The 18,913-nt window shown below is 41.1% G+C and overlaps 1 protein-coding gene across 1 annotated transcript in view; it reads left to right on the top strand.

The window, feature by feature from the left end:
- LOC109921260 (keratinocyte-associated protein 3-like) overlaps positions 1-18,008 on the top strand; it is a 45,140-nt gene extending 27,132 nt beyond the window's left edge. Inside the window, 4 exon segments of the mRNA XM_048601380.1 lie at positions 11,090-11,290; positions 13,415-13,549; positions 14,319-14,416; positions 17,168-18,008. Of these exon segments, the coding sequence (XP_048457337.1) occupies positions 11,090-11,290; positions 13,415-13,549; positions 14,319-14,408 (426 nt within the window). The 3' untranslated portion in view covers positions 14,409-14,416; positions 17,168-18,008.
- Positions 18,009-18,913: the final 905 nt, after the last annotated feature.

Genomic DNA, 18,913 nt, shown 5'->3' with positions numbered 1-18,913 from the left:
TGCTGCTTGGCCTGCTGTGTTCATCCAGCCCTGCACCTTGTTGTCTCAAAGCAATCATCTTGACAGTTTCAGTATTTAAAAGAAAAATATTTTAAAAATTGTCCTGCCTACAAGTTTGACACCAAAATGCTTTGGGACTCATTTTCATCACTTGGACAGTGTTTGTTTCCCATAGCAAATGCCTGGAGACCAAGTAAGAGTCAACTGTGTTGCTGTGGGTCTAGAGTACGTGTAAGCCTGACCAGATACGGATGGCAGATCTCCTTCCCTAAATGACATTAAGCTTACCAGGTGGGTTTTGCAATAATGAAGAGGCCAGGCTAGTCTTTCCATCCAGATTTTTATTAAATTCCAATTTCATTATCTACCATAGTGGAATTTGAATCCATGTTCCCAGAACAATCACTTGGGGCTCTGGATTGCTAGTCTAGTGACATTGCCACTATGCCACGCCCTCCCCAATGCCGGGAAAGATGCCACATAAATTTATTTTTCAAGGGCAAAGGAATCCTAGACCAACGTCTTCCTCTCTGACCAACCACATTTCTGCGTCATTTGTGCAGTTGTACCTAACTCGATAATCCAGCTCAAGTTTTGTAATCAGCAATTAAGTAATGCTGCTTATCACTGACCACAAAAGGTTTAATGATGTCAGTGGTACAGGTTTTCCCCTTTCCTGATGGCAGTTTGAACAAATATGTGGACGGATAATGGAAAAATGTAAAACAATATGGTTTTGTTGTGGGTGATTTTTAACTTCTCTTACATTGATTGGAACTCTCTTAGTGCCAGGGGCTTGGATTGGAGGGAATTTGTCAGATGTGTCCAGGAGGGTTTCTTGAAGCAAGACATAAATAGTCCAACTAAGAAAGAGGCCTACTCGATCTGTTATTAGGAAATGAACTCGGCCAGGTGATCAGAGTTTCAGTTGGGGAACATTTCAGCAACCGTGACCAAAATTCCATAAGTTTTAAATTACTTATGGATAAGGATAAGAGTAGTCCTTGGGTGAAAGTACTAAACTGGGGGAAGGATAACTGCAATTATATTAGGCAGGAACTGGAGATGTAGGTTTGGGACAGCTGTTTGAGGGAAATCCACATCATTTGGGAATCTTTTAAAGGCCAGTTGATTAGAGTTCAGGACCAACATGTTCATGAAAATGAAGGATAAAGTTGGCAAGATTTGGCAACCTTGGATGATCAGAGAAATTATCAGCTTGGTCAAAAATAAAAAGGAGGCATACGTACGGCTTAGGAAACTGAAGACTGACATAGCTCTCGAAGAACATAAAAAGCACAGGAGTTAACTTAAAGGAGGAGTTAGGGCTAAAAGGGGCCATGAAGTGTCCTTGGAAAACATGATTAAGAAAAAATCCCAAGGCATTTTATACGTATATAAGGAGCAAGAAGAGGGTAGCTAGGGAAAGGATAAGTCCACTCAAGGCCAAAGGAGAGAATTTATGCATGAAGCTGGAGGAAGTGGGTGAGGTCCTTAGTGAATATGTTGCATCGGTATTCACAAAGGAGAAGGACATGGTGGATGGTGAGTTTGGAGAGGAGTGTGCTGATATTCTAAGGCATGTCAATAAAAAAAGGGGGGGTGGTGGTGTTGTATATTTTGAAAAGCATTAAGGTAGGCAAGTCGCCAGGATTTGATGGGATCTATCTCAGAATGCTGAGGGAGGCAAGGGAAGAAATTGCTGGTGCTTTGTGCGAAATCTTCATATCCTGTTTTGTGACAATAGAGGTCCTAGAGGACGAGAGAATAGCCACAGGCATAGTTAATACAGTATGGAAACAGACCCTTTGGTCCAACCAGTTCACGCCAACCTTGTTCCCAAACTAAATTAGTTCCACCTGCTTGCCCTTGGCCCATGTCCTTCCACACCTTTCCTATTCATGAACTTGTCCAATTGCCTTTTAAATGTTGTACCTGTACCTGCATTCCACACATGAACCACCCTGTGTGTTTTAAAAAAAAAAGTTGCCCCTCATGTCCTTTATAAATCTTTCTCCTCTCGTCTTGAAAATGTGCCAGCTAGTTTTGAACTCCCCCATTCTAGGAAAAGACCCTTGTCATTCACCTTATCTATGCCCCCTCATGATTTTATAAACATCAATAAGAGCGCCCCTCAATCTCCTTGATCCAGTGAAAAATGTCCCAGTCTTTCCAGATTATTTTTATATCTCAAACCCTCCATTCCCGGCAACATCCTGGTAAAACTTTTCTGAGCCCACTTCAGCTTAATAATATCCTTCCTATAACAGGGTGACCAGAACTGCCCACAGTACTCCAGAAGAGACCTCACTAACATCCTGTACAACCTCAACATGACATCCCAGTTCCTATCCTCAAAAGTCTGAGCAATGAAGGCAAGCATATTAAATGCCGCCTTAACAACCCTGTCTACCTGTGACACAAATTTCAAAGAATTATTTACCTGAACCCCTCGGTTTCTCTGTTCTACAACACTGGCCAGGGCCCTACCATTAGTTGTGTAAGTCCTGTCCTAGCCAGTGATGTTACTTTGCTTGGGAATGGCAACAGGGATAATCCAGGAAATTACAGGCCAGTGAGCCTTGTGTCAGTGGTAGGGAAATTATTGGAGAAGATTCTTAGGGACAGAATTTACTCTCACTGGGGGAAAATATGGACTTATTAGTGATAGGCAGCATCGCTTTGTGCAGGAGAGGTCATGTCTCTTTGTGTTTTTTGAGCAAATGACAAAGATTGATGATGGAAATGTGGTGGATTTTGTCTACATCAACTTCACATGTTTTTAACAAGATTCCTTGTGGCAGGCTGATACAGAAAGTGAAATCATACTGGATCCGAGGTGAGATGGATACAGAACTGGCTTGGTCATGGAAGCCAGGGAGTAGTCATGGAAGGATGTTTTTTTTTTGACTGGAGATCTGTGAACAGTGGTGTTCTGCAGGGATCAGTGCTGGGACCCCTGTTTGTAATATATACAAACGATTTGGAGGAGAAGGCAGGTGGTTTGATTATTCAGTTTGTAGACACCACAAAAATTGAGGGAGCTGTAGAAAATGAGGATTACTAGAGGATACAGGAGGCTGGACACTTGGGTGGAGAAATGGTATATGGAATTTAATCTGAACAAATATGAGGTAGTGCATTTTGGAAGGTTTAATGCAGGAAAGAAGTATACAGTAAATGGCAGAATCATATTAACATACAGAGGGATCTAGGCATACAGGTCGACTGTTCGCTGAATGTGATAACACAAGTGGATAAGGTAGTGAAGAACCATGTGGTCTACTTGCCTTCATTGGTTGGGGCATAGAGTATACAAACTGGCAAGTCACGCTGTAGCCATATTTAGTTGGACCACATTTGAAATATTGCATACAGCTCTGTTCGCCACACTACCAAAAGGATGTGGAGGCCTTGGAGAGAGTACAGAAAAGGTTTACCAGGATTCTACCTGGTTTAGAGGGTATTAGCTATGAGAGACATTGAACAAACTTGCTTTATTTTCACTTGAGCATCAGAGGCTGAGGGGTGACCTGACACAAGTTTACAAAATTAAGAGGCATGGATAGAAGGGATAGTCAGAATCTTTTTCCCAGGTTAGTAATGCCAGTGACTAGGGGACATAGGTTTAAGGTAAAACAGAACAAGTTTAAAGGAGATGCAAGAGGCAAATCTTTTGCACAGAGGATGCTAAGTGCCTGGAATACAATCTTTTCTGGCAGTGCATTTGCTTCTATCATGTTCAAGAGACATCTTGACAGATACGTGAATAGGCAGGGAATAGAGGGATACAGACCACGTAGAGGCAAAAGATTTTAGTTTAGAGAGGCATCATGTGGCTATGCAGGCTTGGTTTGCTGAAGGCCTGTATTGCTTTTAGTTCTTTGTTCTGTATTGTTGTGTACTGCTCCCTATCCCCACCTCTTTCCCTCAGCGTCTGTGATGATTGACTCTCTTTGTGATGATATCCATCTTCATCTAAGTTGGGTGAAATACTAGAGGGCGCTAGGTGCCCACAGAATACTTTGCTAGGCAGGAAACCATGTCTTCAGGAGAGGTGGTGAGCTAAGGCTTGCATTTGCCTGGTGTGTTTCACAACCATTGAAAGCTGTAAAGCACTTTGAGGCAATGAAGTACTGCATAATGTAGGAAGTGTGAAACTTACTGTGCAGAAAGAATTTCTTTCCTTGCCCTGCTTACGGCATTGGTAATTACACAGATCACAATTACTGGATCCTCCTCCTCTCACTGCAAATTCTTCAGCTTTGGAACCGATGTCCTGAACCCTAGAATTGGGTAGGCAATGGAGTCCTCTGGATTCTCACTCTTTGTAGATAACAGTCCCAATCTTTCTGACTATGCTGTCCCCTACAGCCACTACTTGTTCCACATGCTTGAATACTTTCCCGTACTATGGTGCCCTAGGTGGGTAGCTCATCTGCCTGCAGCCCTTGCTGTCTTCTAGACAAGCTCAAAGAAGCGCAGACCTGTTGAACAATTGCAAAGGCTGGTGCTTCTGTTCTCCAGGTTGTCATGCTTTCCTCACTCTCCATCGTACTCGCCTGTCCAAGAACATGGATCAAATCAGAAGACCCTATCTTAAGCGGTGTGACTACCTCCATGTACAAAGAATCCAGGAACAAAAACAGAAGCTGCTGGAAAAGCTCAGCAGGTCTGGTACCATCTGTGAAGAGAAATCAAAGTTAATGTTTTGGGTCCGGTAACCCTTTCTCAGAATTCAGCTGATCTGTTCCAGCAACTTCTGCTTTTGTTTCTGACTTATAGCAGCTACAGCTCTTTCGGTTTTCACAAAGAATCTAGGAATTATTTGCCTACCTTGATGTGGCACAGTGACAATTCAGCTTCCTACTTGAACATTTGCCACATTTGTACTTGCCTTGAATCAAATTGGCATCCAGGAGTTAATACTACAACTGTGACATATCACCTACCCTACCATCTTTAATGTGTTATAATTAATGATCTGTTTCCTTACTGTTATGTTTTATTACTTTGTCATTAGTTAATGTATTATGGTTGTTGTGAAGTTGGATAGAGTATTTGTGGATTGCAAGGAAGGATGTTAGAATTTGATGTTTGTAAAATGATTGGGATGGGGGAAGGGTGCACGGTCCCTTTAAAAGATAATTTTTTTTCTAGGCTTGGAGATTTTTTTAAAAATGTGCAGGTGCACAGAGAGCTACTGAGATTGAAACATTATATCAAGAGGCTGTGTGGTTGGCAACCCAGACAGTAGTTTGTTTTGTTATTAAGGCAATCAGTTTGAAAATCAGCCCATGAATTTAAACCAGGCAATTAGAGATTCAAAACCAATTAAATTTATATCTGGTTTATATCCACAACCTAGGACCAATCCTATTGTAAGAAATTAATAGGTCATCAGAGATATTTGGTCTGAGAACAACTGCCATCTATTAGTGATAACAACCTATCAGCTCCAAAGAACATAGAACATAGAACACAGAACATTACAGCGCAGTACAGGCCCTTCGGCCCTCGATGTTGCGCCGACCTGTGAAACCAATCTAAAGCCCATCTAACCTAAACTATTCCATTATCATCCATATGTTTATCCAATGACCATTTAAATGCCCTTAAAGTGGGCGAGTCTACTATTTTTGCAGGCAGGCCATTTCACGCCCTTACTACTCTCTGAGTAAAGAACCTACCTCTGACATCTGTCCTATATCTATCACCCCTCAATTTAAAGCTATGTCCCCTTGTGCTAGCCATCACCATCCGAGGAAAAAGGCTCCCACTGTCCACCCTATCTAATCCTCTGATCATCTTGTATGTCTCTATCAAGTCACCTCTTAACCTTCTTCTCTCTAACGAAAACAGCCTCAAGACCCTCAGCCTTTCCTCATAAGACCTTCCCTCCATACCAGGCAACATCCTGGTAAATCTCCTCTGCACCCTTTCCAATGCTTCCACATCCTTCCTATAATGCGGTGACCAGAACTGTACGCAATACTCCAAGTGCGGCCGCACCAGAGTTTTGTACAGCTGCAACATGACCTCATGGCTCCGAAACTCAATCCCTCTACCAATAAAACCTAACATACTGTACGCCTTCTTAACAACGCTATCAACCTGGGTGGCAACTTTCAGTGATTTATGCACATGGACACCAAGATCTTTCTGCTCATCCACACTACCAAGAATCTTACCATTAGCCCAGTACTCTGTATTCCTGTTACTCCTTCCAAAGTGAATCACCTCACACTTTTCCGCATTAAACTCCATTTGCCACCTCTCAGCCCAGCTCTGCAGCTTATCTATGTCCCTCTGTAACCTGCAACATCCTTCCACACTATCCACAACTCCACCAACTTTGGTGTCATCCGCAAATTTGCTAACCCATCGTTCTACGCCCTCATCCAGGTCATTTATGAAAATGACAAACAGCAGTGGCCCCAAAACAGATCCTTGAGGTACACCACTAGTAACTGAACTCCAGGATGAACATTTCCCATCAACCACCACCCTCTGTCTTCTTACAGCTAGCCAATTTCTGATCCAAACCGCTAAATCACCCTCAATCCCATGCCTCCGTATTTTCTGCAATAGCCTACCATGGGGAACCTTATCAAACGCTTTACTGAAATCCAAATACACCACATCAACCGCTTTCCCCTCATCCATCTGTTTGGTCACCTTCTCGAAGAACTCAATAAGGTTTGTGAGGCACGACCTACCCTTCACAAAACTGTGTTGACTATCCCTAATCAAATTATTCCTTTCTAGATGATTATAAATGCTATCTCTTATAATCCTTTCCAACACTTTACCCACAACCGAAGTAAGGCTCACTGGTCTATAATTACCAGGGTTGTCTCTACTCCCCTTCTTGACCAAGGGGACAACATTTGCTAGTCTCCAGTCTTCTGGCACTATTCCTGAAGACAATGACGACATAAAGATCAAAGCCAAAGGCTCTGCAATCTCCTCTCCAGCTTCCCAGAGAATCCTAGGATAAATCCCATCCAGCCCAGGGGACTTATCTATTTTCACACCTTCCAGAATTGCTAACACCTCCTCCTTATGAACCTCAATCCCGTCTAGTCTAATAGACTGTATCTCAGTATTCTCCTCGACTACATTGTCTTTTTCCTGTGTGAATACTGACGAAAAATATTCATTTAGCACCTCTCCTATCTCTTCGGACTCCACGCACAACTTCCCACTACTGTCCTTGACCGGCCCCAATCTTACTCTAGTCATTCTTTTATTCCTGACATACCTATAGAAAGCTTTAGGGTTTTCCTTGATCCTACCTGCTAAAGACTTCTCATGTCCCCTCCTGGCTCTTCTTAGCTCTCTCTTTACGTCCTTCCTGGCTAACTTGTAACTCTCAAGCGCCCTAACTGAGCCTTCACGCCTCATCTCTACATAAGCCTCCTTCTTCCGCTTGGCAAGAGATTCAACTTCTTTAGTAAACCACGGTTCCCTCGCTCGACCACTTCCTCCCTGCCTGACAGTACATACTTCTCAAGGACACGCAGTAGCTGTTCCTTGAACAAGCTCCACATTTCAATTGTGCCCAGCCCCTGCAGTTTCCTTCTCCATCCTATGCATCCTAAATCTTGCCTCATCGCCTCGTAATTGCCTTTCCCCCAGCTATAACTCTTGCCCTGCGTTATATACCGATCCCTTTCCATCGCTAAAGTAAACATAACCGAATTGTGGTCACTATCACCAAAGTGCTCACCTACCTCCAAATCTAACACCTGGCCTGGTTCATTACCCAGTACCAAATCCAATGTGGCCTCGCCTCTTGTTGGCCTATCTACATACTGTGTCAGGAAACCCTCCTGCACACATTGGACAAAAACTGACCCATCTGAAGTACTCGAACTATAGCGTTTCCAGTCAATATTTGGAAAGTTAAAGTCCCCCATAACAACTACCCTGTTACTTTCGCTCCTATCCAGAATCATCTTTGCAATCTTTTCCTCTACATCTCTGGAACTTTTTGGAGGCCTATAGAAAACTCCCAACAGGGTGACCTCTCCTTTCCTGGTTCTAACCTCAGCCCATACTACCTCAGTAGACGAGTTGTCATCAAATGTCCTTTCTGCCACCGTAATACTGTCCTTCACTAACAATGCTACACCTCCCCCTCTTTTACCACCTTCCCTGATCTTACTGAAACATCTAAACCCCGGAACCTGCAACAACCATTCCTGTCCCTGCTCTATCCATGTCTCCGAAATCGAAGTCCCAGGTACCAACCCATGCTGCAAGTTCACCCACCTTATTCCGGATGCTCCTGGCATTGAAGTAGACACACTTCAAACCACCTTCCTGCCTGCCAGTGCACTCCTGCGACCTTGAAACCTTATTTATGACCTCACTACTCTCAACCTCCTGTACACTGGAGCTACAATTCAGGTTCCCACCCCCCTGTTGAATTAGTTTAAACCCTCCCGAAGAGCATTAGCAAATTTCCCCCCCAGGATATTGGTACCCCTCTGGTTCAGGTGTAGACCATCCCATTTGTAGAGGTCCCACCTACCCCAGAATGAGCCCCAATTATCCAGGTAAAAAGATAAAATCACTGGCTGTCTCAGAATAACCATCATCTAACTAAAGGTATAGCGGTACTCTTAGCTAATATTCCTGACACAAAACGTCGATGGAGAAAGGTGTTCCTGACTGAGGATCAGTGGAGAGGGCGCAGAGCATTCCGGAAGACGCATGCTGGCTGTAATTTCGAGACACTAAGTTTTAAGTTTTTTGTTGTTAATTTGGTTTATATAAAAGTGGGACTTGTATCTATTGGAAAGCATACCATTAGAATTTTGTTTTATTCTGGAATAGTTCATAGTTAAGGGGGAATTATTTGGTTTGTTAGTAATTCTTTAATTTGTTCACAGATAAATTGTTACTTGTTGATTATAGAGTGACTGTCAGGAGTTTGTTTCATTTAACATCTCCTTTACACCATTGGGAGGTTATACCACTTTTCACACTTCCTTCAACAGATGAGGCGAGTGGGTGTTTTGGTTTTAGTTAAGAGTGACGGTGGGGGTGGGGGTGGGAGGGAGGGTTGACCTCCACTTCATAACATTGTAAATCTCAGGAATATGGTAAACCTTAGGTATTTATCTGATGTTCACCAAATAACTAGCTTATTTTCCTGTAGCAGAGTCAAAATTAATCCTTGGAGATTGTAAAGCCTGGAAAAGAAATAGCACATTCTTTTCTTTCATTTCCAACTCCTTTTTAATCACCACACTCCCATCATCTTTCTTTTATATATTCACCAACAGAATGTGGGCACACTGGCTGGGCCAGCATTTACTGCCCATCCTAGTTGCCCTTGAAGATTGTGTTAAAATGCCTTCTTGAACTATTCCAGTCCATTTATAAGTACAAGTCCAGTATAAGTACAACCACAATACTCTATTGTAAGGCACTCTAAATTGGCGAGTTCTACATGCTTCTAACACAGAATCCCTACCTGACCCAGTTAGAATGATATTCTTACATATAGTCACACAGATTAGGAGCAGAAATGGGCCATATCATGCTTCAAGCTGCTCCACCATTCAATAAGATCATTGCTGATCTGTTGCTGTTCCAAATTCCACATTCTCACCTACTCAAAACCTTTGATTCCCTTAGCTTATTATATCTACCTCTGCCTAAAAAATATTCAATGGCAGAGAGTTCCAGAGTTGTACAATCCTTTTGAGAGACAGAATTGCCCCTCATCTTGGTCCTAAAAGAGTGACACTCAACTTTAAAACACTGTCCACAGTTCTAGAAACACAAGAGTAAACATCCTTTCCACATCTAACTGCACCCCAGGGTGTCTTTGTTCAGCAACATTGCCCAGGACTTTACCTTTAAGTGTCTAAGTCCTGCCCTAATTTGCCTTTCCAAAATGCAGCACCTTAGATTTCTTATAGAAGGAGACTGAAGAAGGTACACAAGGAAGGTGTGGTCTCCCCAGCGTCCTATATGCCTGAAATGTGACAACTCTACTTTTATGTTCAATTCTTCTTGTAATGATGGATAGTATTCCATTAGTCTTGTGAATCACTTGCTGCAACTCATACACTTGCACATCAAAATTCTGCAATTATCCTCCATTTAAATTATATTCTGCTCTTTTATTCTCCCTCCCAAAGTGAACAGCTTCACGTTTTCCCACATTATATTCCATTTGTCAGATCTTAGCCCACTCATTTGACTCATCTATGTTATTTTGTATCCTTGTTATATCTTCTTCACAACTTAGTTTCCTAACTATCTTTATGTCATAGATGGCTATCATGCCTGCCCAACCCCTCATCTAAGTCATTGATATGATCTGTAAACTGTTGAGGGCCCAGCACAAATCCATGTATCACATCCTGCCAATCTGAAAATGACTATTAGAAGACAGAGTATGTATATATTAGCCAACCAGTCTTCTAGCCATTCTAAGATGTTATCCAGTAATTCGTCAGCTTTCTGAACGGTATGGTCTTTTCGTAATTCCAGGAGCTGTCAACTGAACTAAGATGGACTTAGTCTTCATTTTTTAAAAAATCTTTGCTTAACTGTGTCTACTGTAATTAATGTAGGTGCCATAGTATGACAACTTAAACACTTTTCACTTTTTTTTGTAAAACATACGTGATGATAATTTACTATTTTATTCTATGCTATAGTCTATTCTGCAAAGTATTACGTGTAACCTTGTCAAATTTTTGATGTTTCAGTTGCTGCTCTGATTACCTAAATCCAACTGCTGTTCTAGCGGAATCTTTGTTAAAATCTTGCTTAAATATGGCTACTTGGAATTTAGACTGTAGATTTCGCTTCAATGCTAACTATAAACAAAATTTAGACTTGTACAAAAAGGTTAGGACTTTGTTACCCACCATCTGCCAGTATTGTCTCAAACCTGGAGAACTAAAATATGTACTCGATGGCCTAGTGATGAATATGGAATTTTTGCTGCTTGTAAGTTTGCTACCCATCACAAGAATTGATGGAGGTGTCCGATGGTGTAATGGTCTCTGTTTTCTGTTCTTTTTTTAAAATCACTGACTTTTCAATTTTATTTCTGCAGCACTGGGGATTGATGTCAATCTCTGTACTAAATATTTTGATATCATTGGCCTGTTCGATCGGACTGATGCTTGCCATTGTGCTGACAGTATCACTTGGTGGAAGGAACCTGATTTCTGGCTGCAACTCTACAATGGTGCCAGCTATCTCCAACAGGGCAGCGATAATGAATGAGTGCCCATTTGACACCACACGTATTTATGTAAGTATTCAGGCATTTCAGCATATTTTGAAGAAAGAAGAATAGGAATTGCAATTCTGTCCCCCAGACTGGCTCTAATACAGAGCATCAACTTCATCCTTGTGGATTTTAAGTTGCAATAGAAAGATGTGAGAGCTTTTGAGAGATTGAAGAGACTGGACTTACGTTCTCAGTTTAGAATAATGAGAAGTGACTTCGTTGAAACATAAAAATTCTTACAGGGTTTGATAGAGTCGATGCAGGAATTATGATTATGGCTGAGGATGTAGCGGGGAGGTGGGGTCTAGAGCCGAGGGGATTGCGGGGCAGAATAAGGGCAGGCCATTTAGGACTGAGATGAGGACGAATTTTTTTCACTCAGAATGGTAAGTCTTTGGAATTCCCTGTTAGAAGACTGGAGGCCATTGACAGTCACTAAGTCAACAAACTTTTTTGCTTCATACAACCATTCCCAAGTCTGTCTCTCTCTGGTGAATTTAAATTAGAGATCTTCAGTTAGCAACTCGCACATCATCTGTTTAATTGATTCCACATGACGTATTATTTTTATCGTTCGTTGTGGTGAGAATGGTCTGTCAGAAATAATGAACAAGTTGTTGGTCGGATAAATGCCCAGCATAGTGACTATACCAATGGGTGAGAATTCATTTCTCCTTTAATTAAAATCTCTTCCATTGAGTCGGATCCGTTTGCTTCATACCAGAGTAGAATGGACACAGATGTATGATAAAACATGTTTACTTGAGTCCTATAGCAGTCAAATCAAGCAAGTGGTAATTGCTTGGCAAAGGATAGTTGAGTGCTGAATTTCTAAGTTTATTTACGTGGAAAGGAGCATTCTGTTGCACTGTAATCTGCGCAATAAACTGATGCCCTAGTTTTTTTTGCCACCATATGACCATCAGGAGCACATAGCGAGTCCCAAAGTAAATAAAATCTGTATTTGCCTCTCCACTGTTTGTTAAACCTGCGACAGTCAGAGGTTTGGCCTTGGGCTGACTGCAGCATTTATTAAAACTCGTGTTTATATTTTTCACAACCCACTTCCTTTTTACCAACCTTAGTGAATTTGGAGATATTACTTGACTGTTGCTGCAGGCTGAATGAAATTTGGATATTCTGAACAGATTGCCCTCACGGCATTTAAATAATTTGAGGGTAGTTTAAGAGTGACATTATAGCTGCTTTCAATTTTAGAGCAATGATAATGTCAGCCTTGTCAACATAAATCGATCATAAAAACAGCATTGAGTGCTTGCAATGTAAAATCTGCTTAAGAGTTGCTGCTCTTAGTACAAAAACAAGGTGATCTGAATTCATAGTGTGAAGTCTGATAAACAAAAGTAACCTTCAACAGACCAAAAATAATAATTGTGCATCTGGGAAATACTAAGAAGGTAGTGAATAATGAGCAAATCTATTTTGCAAGCACACCTCTCACTACATCAGATCCTGGGTGTTCTTGTTTGTAGTCTAGCCAGGGGTTTTACAAAATCACTATAAACAGTCTGAAATAGAAACCATAGAATCAGACAGTACAAAAAGGAACGCATTCAGCCTATCATTTCTGTGCTGTCACTTTGAAAGAGCTCTCCAATTGGTTTCTCTACCCCCATCTCTTTCCCTTAAATTTTACCCTTTGAACTATTCATCCAATTTGTTTTTGCAGTTTGTTATTGCATTGGCCAAAGCCACCTTCTTTTTTTTTTTGGTCAAAACCCACTGTGTAAAAGAAATTCTCTTCTTACTTTATTGTCAAACACACTGATCTCTGTTTATTTTCCCTTCGTGGAGTGGGTGTGCAAACAGCAATTATGATTTCACTATTGTTATCTACCTGAGATTGACAAATTCAAAACTTATCTGGGACTGAACCTGAGCCACCTTGGGCCTACCTGACTGCTGCAATTGTAGATAACCTTGTATTATTTTACATCATCTTATTTTCCTGTTATTTTTGAATGAATTGAAATGTTGTGCAGCAGCAGCTTCATGTGCACCTGCCATTCTTATCCCCATAACTTATTCCTGTTTGTTTTCAATCCAGTTGGAATTTGATCACGTGATTCCAAACAGAAATTGACAATGTTTTGCTCATGTGATGACGATCCTTTTTGTTTCCAGGATACTACACTGGCTTTATGGATTCCATCAATGGTGATGTCTACAGTTGAAGCAATACTGTCTATCCGCTGTCTTGTAGTATCGATGATTCTTCGAGGGATAGGGCCTTGTGGACAGAATGATATGATAGATCGGGTCAGTATGTCTTTGCACGCTTCAGCATGTGAATGTGTCTGCATGAGGTAGATGTGTATGCTAGAATTGTATGGTTGCCCATTTGCATGTGACTAGCTGTATAGAGTATGTGTGAGTTTTTAAGTTCTGGCATATGTATGCGCATGACTGTGTGTGAAGTCACTTTTTTACTCTATTGATAATGCACAGACTGTCTAACAATAGGTTGCTGTCTGGTGTGCAGAATTATTGTTATTCACATTCCTGACTGTAATGAAGACCCTGAATTGATATTTTTTGACCCCACTAAACCATTCATTTCTCCTTTTCTCATATGCCGTCTGTCAAAGACCTAGTACAGGCACAGTGGGCTGAATGTTCTTCTGTTATGCAAGATACTATGGAATATCTGTAGGAGAATAGCACACCTTTTTTTTTGTTATTTCACTTTCATGTTCTTGGGCTGACTTTCACACTGTACAATGCTGCAGATCATATATTAAGTGTCCAATGATACATACTCCAACATCAGTATGGCTGTGCAGGGGAGTTTGGTGTGGTGTCAAAAAAAAATTCATTTCAATTTAAAGATGCAGCTCCATGAAAACAATTTGGCAACATTCTTTCTCTATTAGTTGCACAGAACCTCTTTGCTTGAGAAGGTGACAGCATTGCTTCAGATTTGATCATTATTCAGGTTTTATCTCCCTAAAAAGAAGTACCCACATTTTAAAAAATTCGTCTGAAATCCCTCTGAAATTCAGTTCTGTGAACAAATGTTGTTTGTCAGATCGAGGAGGAAAACCCAGCAAAAGGAAAGAAAGGCCAGGAATTGGAAACTCATAAACTCATCAGGAAGAGCAAAGACATCCAGGTGTAGTGAAGGAGGTGAGTGGTACTGGCTTTTCCACTGGTCTGAGGTATAATGAAGTTACTATAAGATCTAGTTTGTCTGGTATTAGAAATTTTGATTTTGTTTTCTGCTCACTCTGGGGTATTGAGGGAGATGGGGTTAGGGAAGGAAAGTGGAATTGAGAAGGTCAACAATAATTGTATTGATTGATTGAGTAGGTTTAAGGGGCTATATGATTACTCTTGCTCCTGTTTCTTCAGTTCATCCTAACCTGACAGTAACATTTCTCCTGTGTGCTACTGAAGGAGTGCTGCATTATTGGCAATTTCTTTTTTCAGCGGAAACAATTCAGGTTCTCAGTGTCTCACATTAAAAGTGGTTTCTGTGATTGAGGGTCCAAAATACAGTGTCTTGGGTTGTTCAGTCATAGTGAGATGGTCTCACACCTGACCTTCATCCTATTCTGACACATGGGTACTTCATGAGACCTTCCTGAATGGCATTGAATCTCTGAATAATTCATTTTAATTACCAATCTACAGTTGAGGAGGTCTCTTGTTTCTCCAACCCCCTTGAAAGCTTTCCTTTTATGAGCTGAAGTTAGTTAAAGTAACAGAGAGTGAACATTCCATATCTCTATATCTCTGTATGAAACAAGCCTTCAAAACAGCCAGGGGAAGAACAAATCCATCCCAGTTGTCTTTGCTGTTATAGTTTGGTAGAAGGTCATTTGGCCTACTGTGAACCCTTGGGAAACAAGAAGCCATCCAACCTAATCCTGTTTTCCTTTGTCCACAACCTTTCAGGCAGAGACTCTCACCACTCTCTCAAGGTAAGACATTTGCCTTTCAGTTCCCTCTAAACCATCTATCTCTTACCTTGCATTCATGCCCCCATGGGCCCTGAACCAAACACCTTCTTACCAAGTCCATCTAGACCACTCAATTTTACACATTACTATTAGGTCTTCTCTCATTCTCCTCTATTCCAAAGAAAACAACCCCACTAATCTGATCTTGCCTTGTACCTCAAATTCACCAGTCCAGGCAACAAGTAAATCTCTTGTGTATCCTCTTGTTAACGCAATACTTTTCCAAGTGAAGAGTAACTATTTGTACCAAGTGGTGAACCTTAACACCCAGGAGCGGATGAGTGCTTTCAGGCTAGGAGTTACGTGGTTTTAAGGGTGGTGGTGGTAGTGGCAGTGGTGGGATGTGTCCTTTGTAGGACAAGATTGTTACCCAAGCCTTTTTCCATTTGAACAATTTGTATATTGTGCCAATTATTCAATCAGCTGTTGAGGTGAAGAAGTGCGAAGGTGAAAATTTAAAACTTACTTTTTTGGAAGGAAATGTTTCACAGCTTTCTCAAATAGGACAATTTTGACAAATATCTTGCCTTCTGAGATTGTTGCTTGAGGTTTGGAGTGGAAACTTGCAGATTTCCATATGAATTACTACTTGACTCCCAACAGATTCAATCTCTGACCCTGGTCAAAATTATTTGTTTGACTTCATACAAGCATTAAAATTAGAATTCATGTTTAAGAAAGTCAAGGGATTTGCTACCTCATTGTGATCCTCAGCATGCTGAGTTCCCTTGGCTTCAGATGAGAGGTTCAAGTTGTAACACTTCACCTGCACTTCCCAGAATCTAGTCTACTGTATTTGCTGCTCACAATGTGGTCTCCCCTGTCTTCGGGAAACAAAGCGTAAACTGGGTGAGTGCTTCGCAGAACATCTATGTTCTGCTCGCAAAAAAGACCCTGAACTGCCTGTTGCCTGCCACTTTAACGCATCACCCAGTTCCCTGGCCAACATCTCCTGTCTCTGGCTTGCTGCAGTGTTCCAGCAAAGCTCAAATGAAGCTGGAAGAACAACACCTTATTTTCCGCTTGGGGACCCTGCATCCCTCCGGACTCAATATTGAGTTCAATAATCTTAGAGCCTCCCATGTCCCAACCCCCGACCCCACACACCGGGCCTAATTACCACACCACCTGTTGTTAGTCACTAATAGTCTCCATTAACAAATATTCACCCTCCCAATCTGATCATTATCAACTCTTTGTCTGACCAACTACTGTTCTCTCTCTTTAGAATCTGTCCTATTGTTTACTCCCTACCCCATCCCCCCCTCCCTTTTTATCTGCATATAAACTGACGTTTTCCCAGCCACCATCAGTTCTGAGGAAGGGTGACTGGATCCAAAATGTTAACTCTGTTTATTCCTTCACCGATGCTGCCTGACCTGCTGAGCATTTCCAGCAACTTTGTTTTTGGTTCAAGTTGTAGCCTACAGTGTTAGCTTCCCCAACATGGGACTGTAAGAATGCGTGGAGGGTTATAACCCCAAGGTGTGCCCTCATGGTTACTGATGTCAAAGCAGGATTGATAGAGGCCTAGGAGCAGACTGGAGATACAACATTGCACAAAACAATCAGAAAAGATGCAAAGGGGGGAAACACATTGGTTCCTCTACATGGGTGGTAACTTGGCACACACTTACTTGCATTATTAATTTTCTACACCTGCTACATATTGCCATTTTGACAAGATGGCTTGTGATGACTCAAAACAGTCTCGACCTCTATGACCAGAATACCAATCTTAGCATGTTTCCAGTAGAGATTTTACTATTCCCTTTTGTTAATTCTGAGAAGTGCTAAACTGATATTTTTCAAACAAGGTTTGAATTTGAGTTTCCAGCTCATTATTAGTATGAAACAGGAGTGCTAGTCACTAGAATTGCTATAAGTATAAATTTCGTATTTTGTTCTTTCTCAGGTCAACGTTTCCTTTACCAATTTGATGCAATGCTACTTATATTAGAATTCACATACCGCAACTGAGAGTGATGGATGGTTTTCGGAGAATGGACATGCAATTTTTGACAATGAGGATGGTGCACTGATCATTTAATATCATTTTTAACTCTAACTTAAAACTTGAAGTTACATGTATATAAGAGTAACTGCTGTCCTCTTCTGTTGGGAGGAATGCTGTTCCGATCGAGATCCTCACAAAAGAAACCCACACCCAATTGCTTTGTATTAAAGGCAGAAAGCCAGGGAAGCCAAATGCACCGCTGTGCAGTTTCCAGTTAGTGCCGAGTTTGTATTAAGTCAAGAGAGTCTTATCTGCTAAATGGTTTATAGTTATTACCTAGAAAGGAATCAGCCAGATCTCCTGCTTCTAGTTGCTGTCTACACTGAAAATGGGCACTAGCTGAAGAAAGGAGCAGGCTTGTCTGTGATTCTGTTCATGAAAGAAAAGTCAGCCCCATTCATTGCCTGTAGGAGTAATTATTCATCCCTTTCTGTTTAAGTCCCTGTATATGACACACAGTAAATCAACAGAGCTTGTAAGTGGGGTTATGCTTGTCTTTCCAGTTTCTTCTGAGAATACAGGAGCTGCCTCATGTTTTGCACACAGTGCCTTTTCCCTGGTGAACTGGCTAATTGGAAATTTACCACTTTTCAACTATGGAGACTTTGTGACTGCTGAATTCTGTAATTCCATCTGTATGGCCGGGCAATAACTAGATGTGGTCAGCAATCCTTGGAATTGGTACCTCAAGGCAAAGCCTCCAAATGGAATTAAATCACATATTTAATGCTTGTACAAATTTGGCGTAGTATTACGTTCCATTTTCTTCTGATAGCTCAGGGTTATGTGACACTGAAGTTAAGAGGACGCAGACCCAATTCCTGTCTTTGACTTAGCTGGGGACAGTGATTGGCAGAATAATGCAATTCACTTTGGCGATTCTGAGTGGGGGGAGCTGGTGGTGGTAGTAATACTCCCTCAAAGTTCAGCAGCTTGTTTTGTTGGTAATTAACTTTGGAAAACATCGGTTGTGATATCCACCCAAAAGTTAGTAGGCTTTGCAAGTTCCATCGGATATGCCCAAAGTTGACCATTGATCTTTAATCTTGGTACAGAATTGACGGCTTCAGGGGAGTTATGGTAGGACAAGACATTTCAAAGTTCTATTGAATTGTGGTATTATGATGATGCTGATTTCCAAGGACTTGTTGTGCTTATTCTCCTCAAAATCCCACCAAATGATATTTCCTGTAGGTTGTTGCTATAAACTATTTAGAAACAGCAACAAATGTTAGAATTTTAAAATGGAATTGAGAAGATTCATAATGAATACCCCTTAAAATTGTCATTTGTTGCCTTTTATAAGTACCTTTTTAAGAAAGCTAAAGAGTAATCATTTGGTAGTACAGAACTTGAGCTAAAAGTAACATTTTTGTGAAAGCTCTTCCTTGTATTGATCAAGACGTTTGTAAAAATATGAAAGGGAACATTTTGTACTGTAACTTAAACTTCTACAATATCATGATTTAGAAATATTGAATCAACAAAACAATGCGAGTACAAAATTAGTGAATTAATCCTATTTTTTCTCTTTCTGCCTTCTTTTTCTGGCCTTTATTCCACTTTCACTTTATTCCCTCCTTTAATCTTTCCCTACTGCGTGTGCCTTTCCATTCATGTATCAATCAGCACCTTGGCTACTAA

The sequence above is a fragment of the Rhincodon typus genome, chromosome 9 (genome assembly GCF_021869965.1).
Source record: "Rhincodon typus isolate 14 chromosome 9, sRhiTyp1.1, whole genome shotgun sequence".
Classification (NCBI taxonomy): Eukaryota; Metazoa; Chordata; class Chondrichthyes; order Orectolobiformes; family Rhincodontidae; genus Rhincodon; species Rhincodon typus.
Note: the sequence above shows the minus strand (reverse complement) of the source record. Positions and strands in the feature narration are given on the sequence as shown.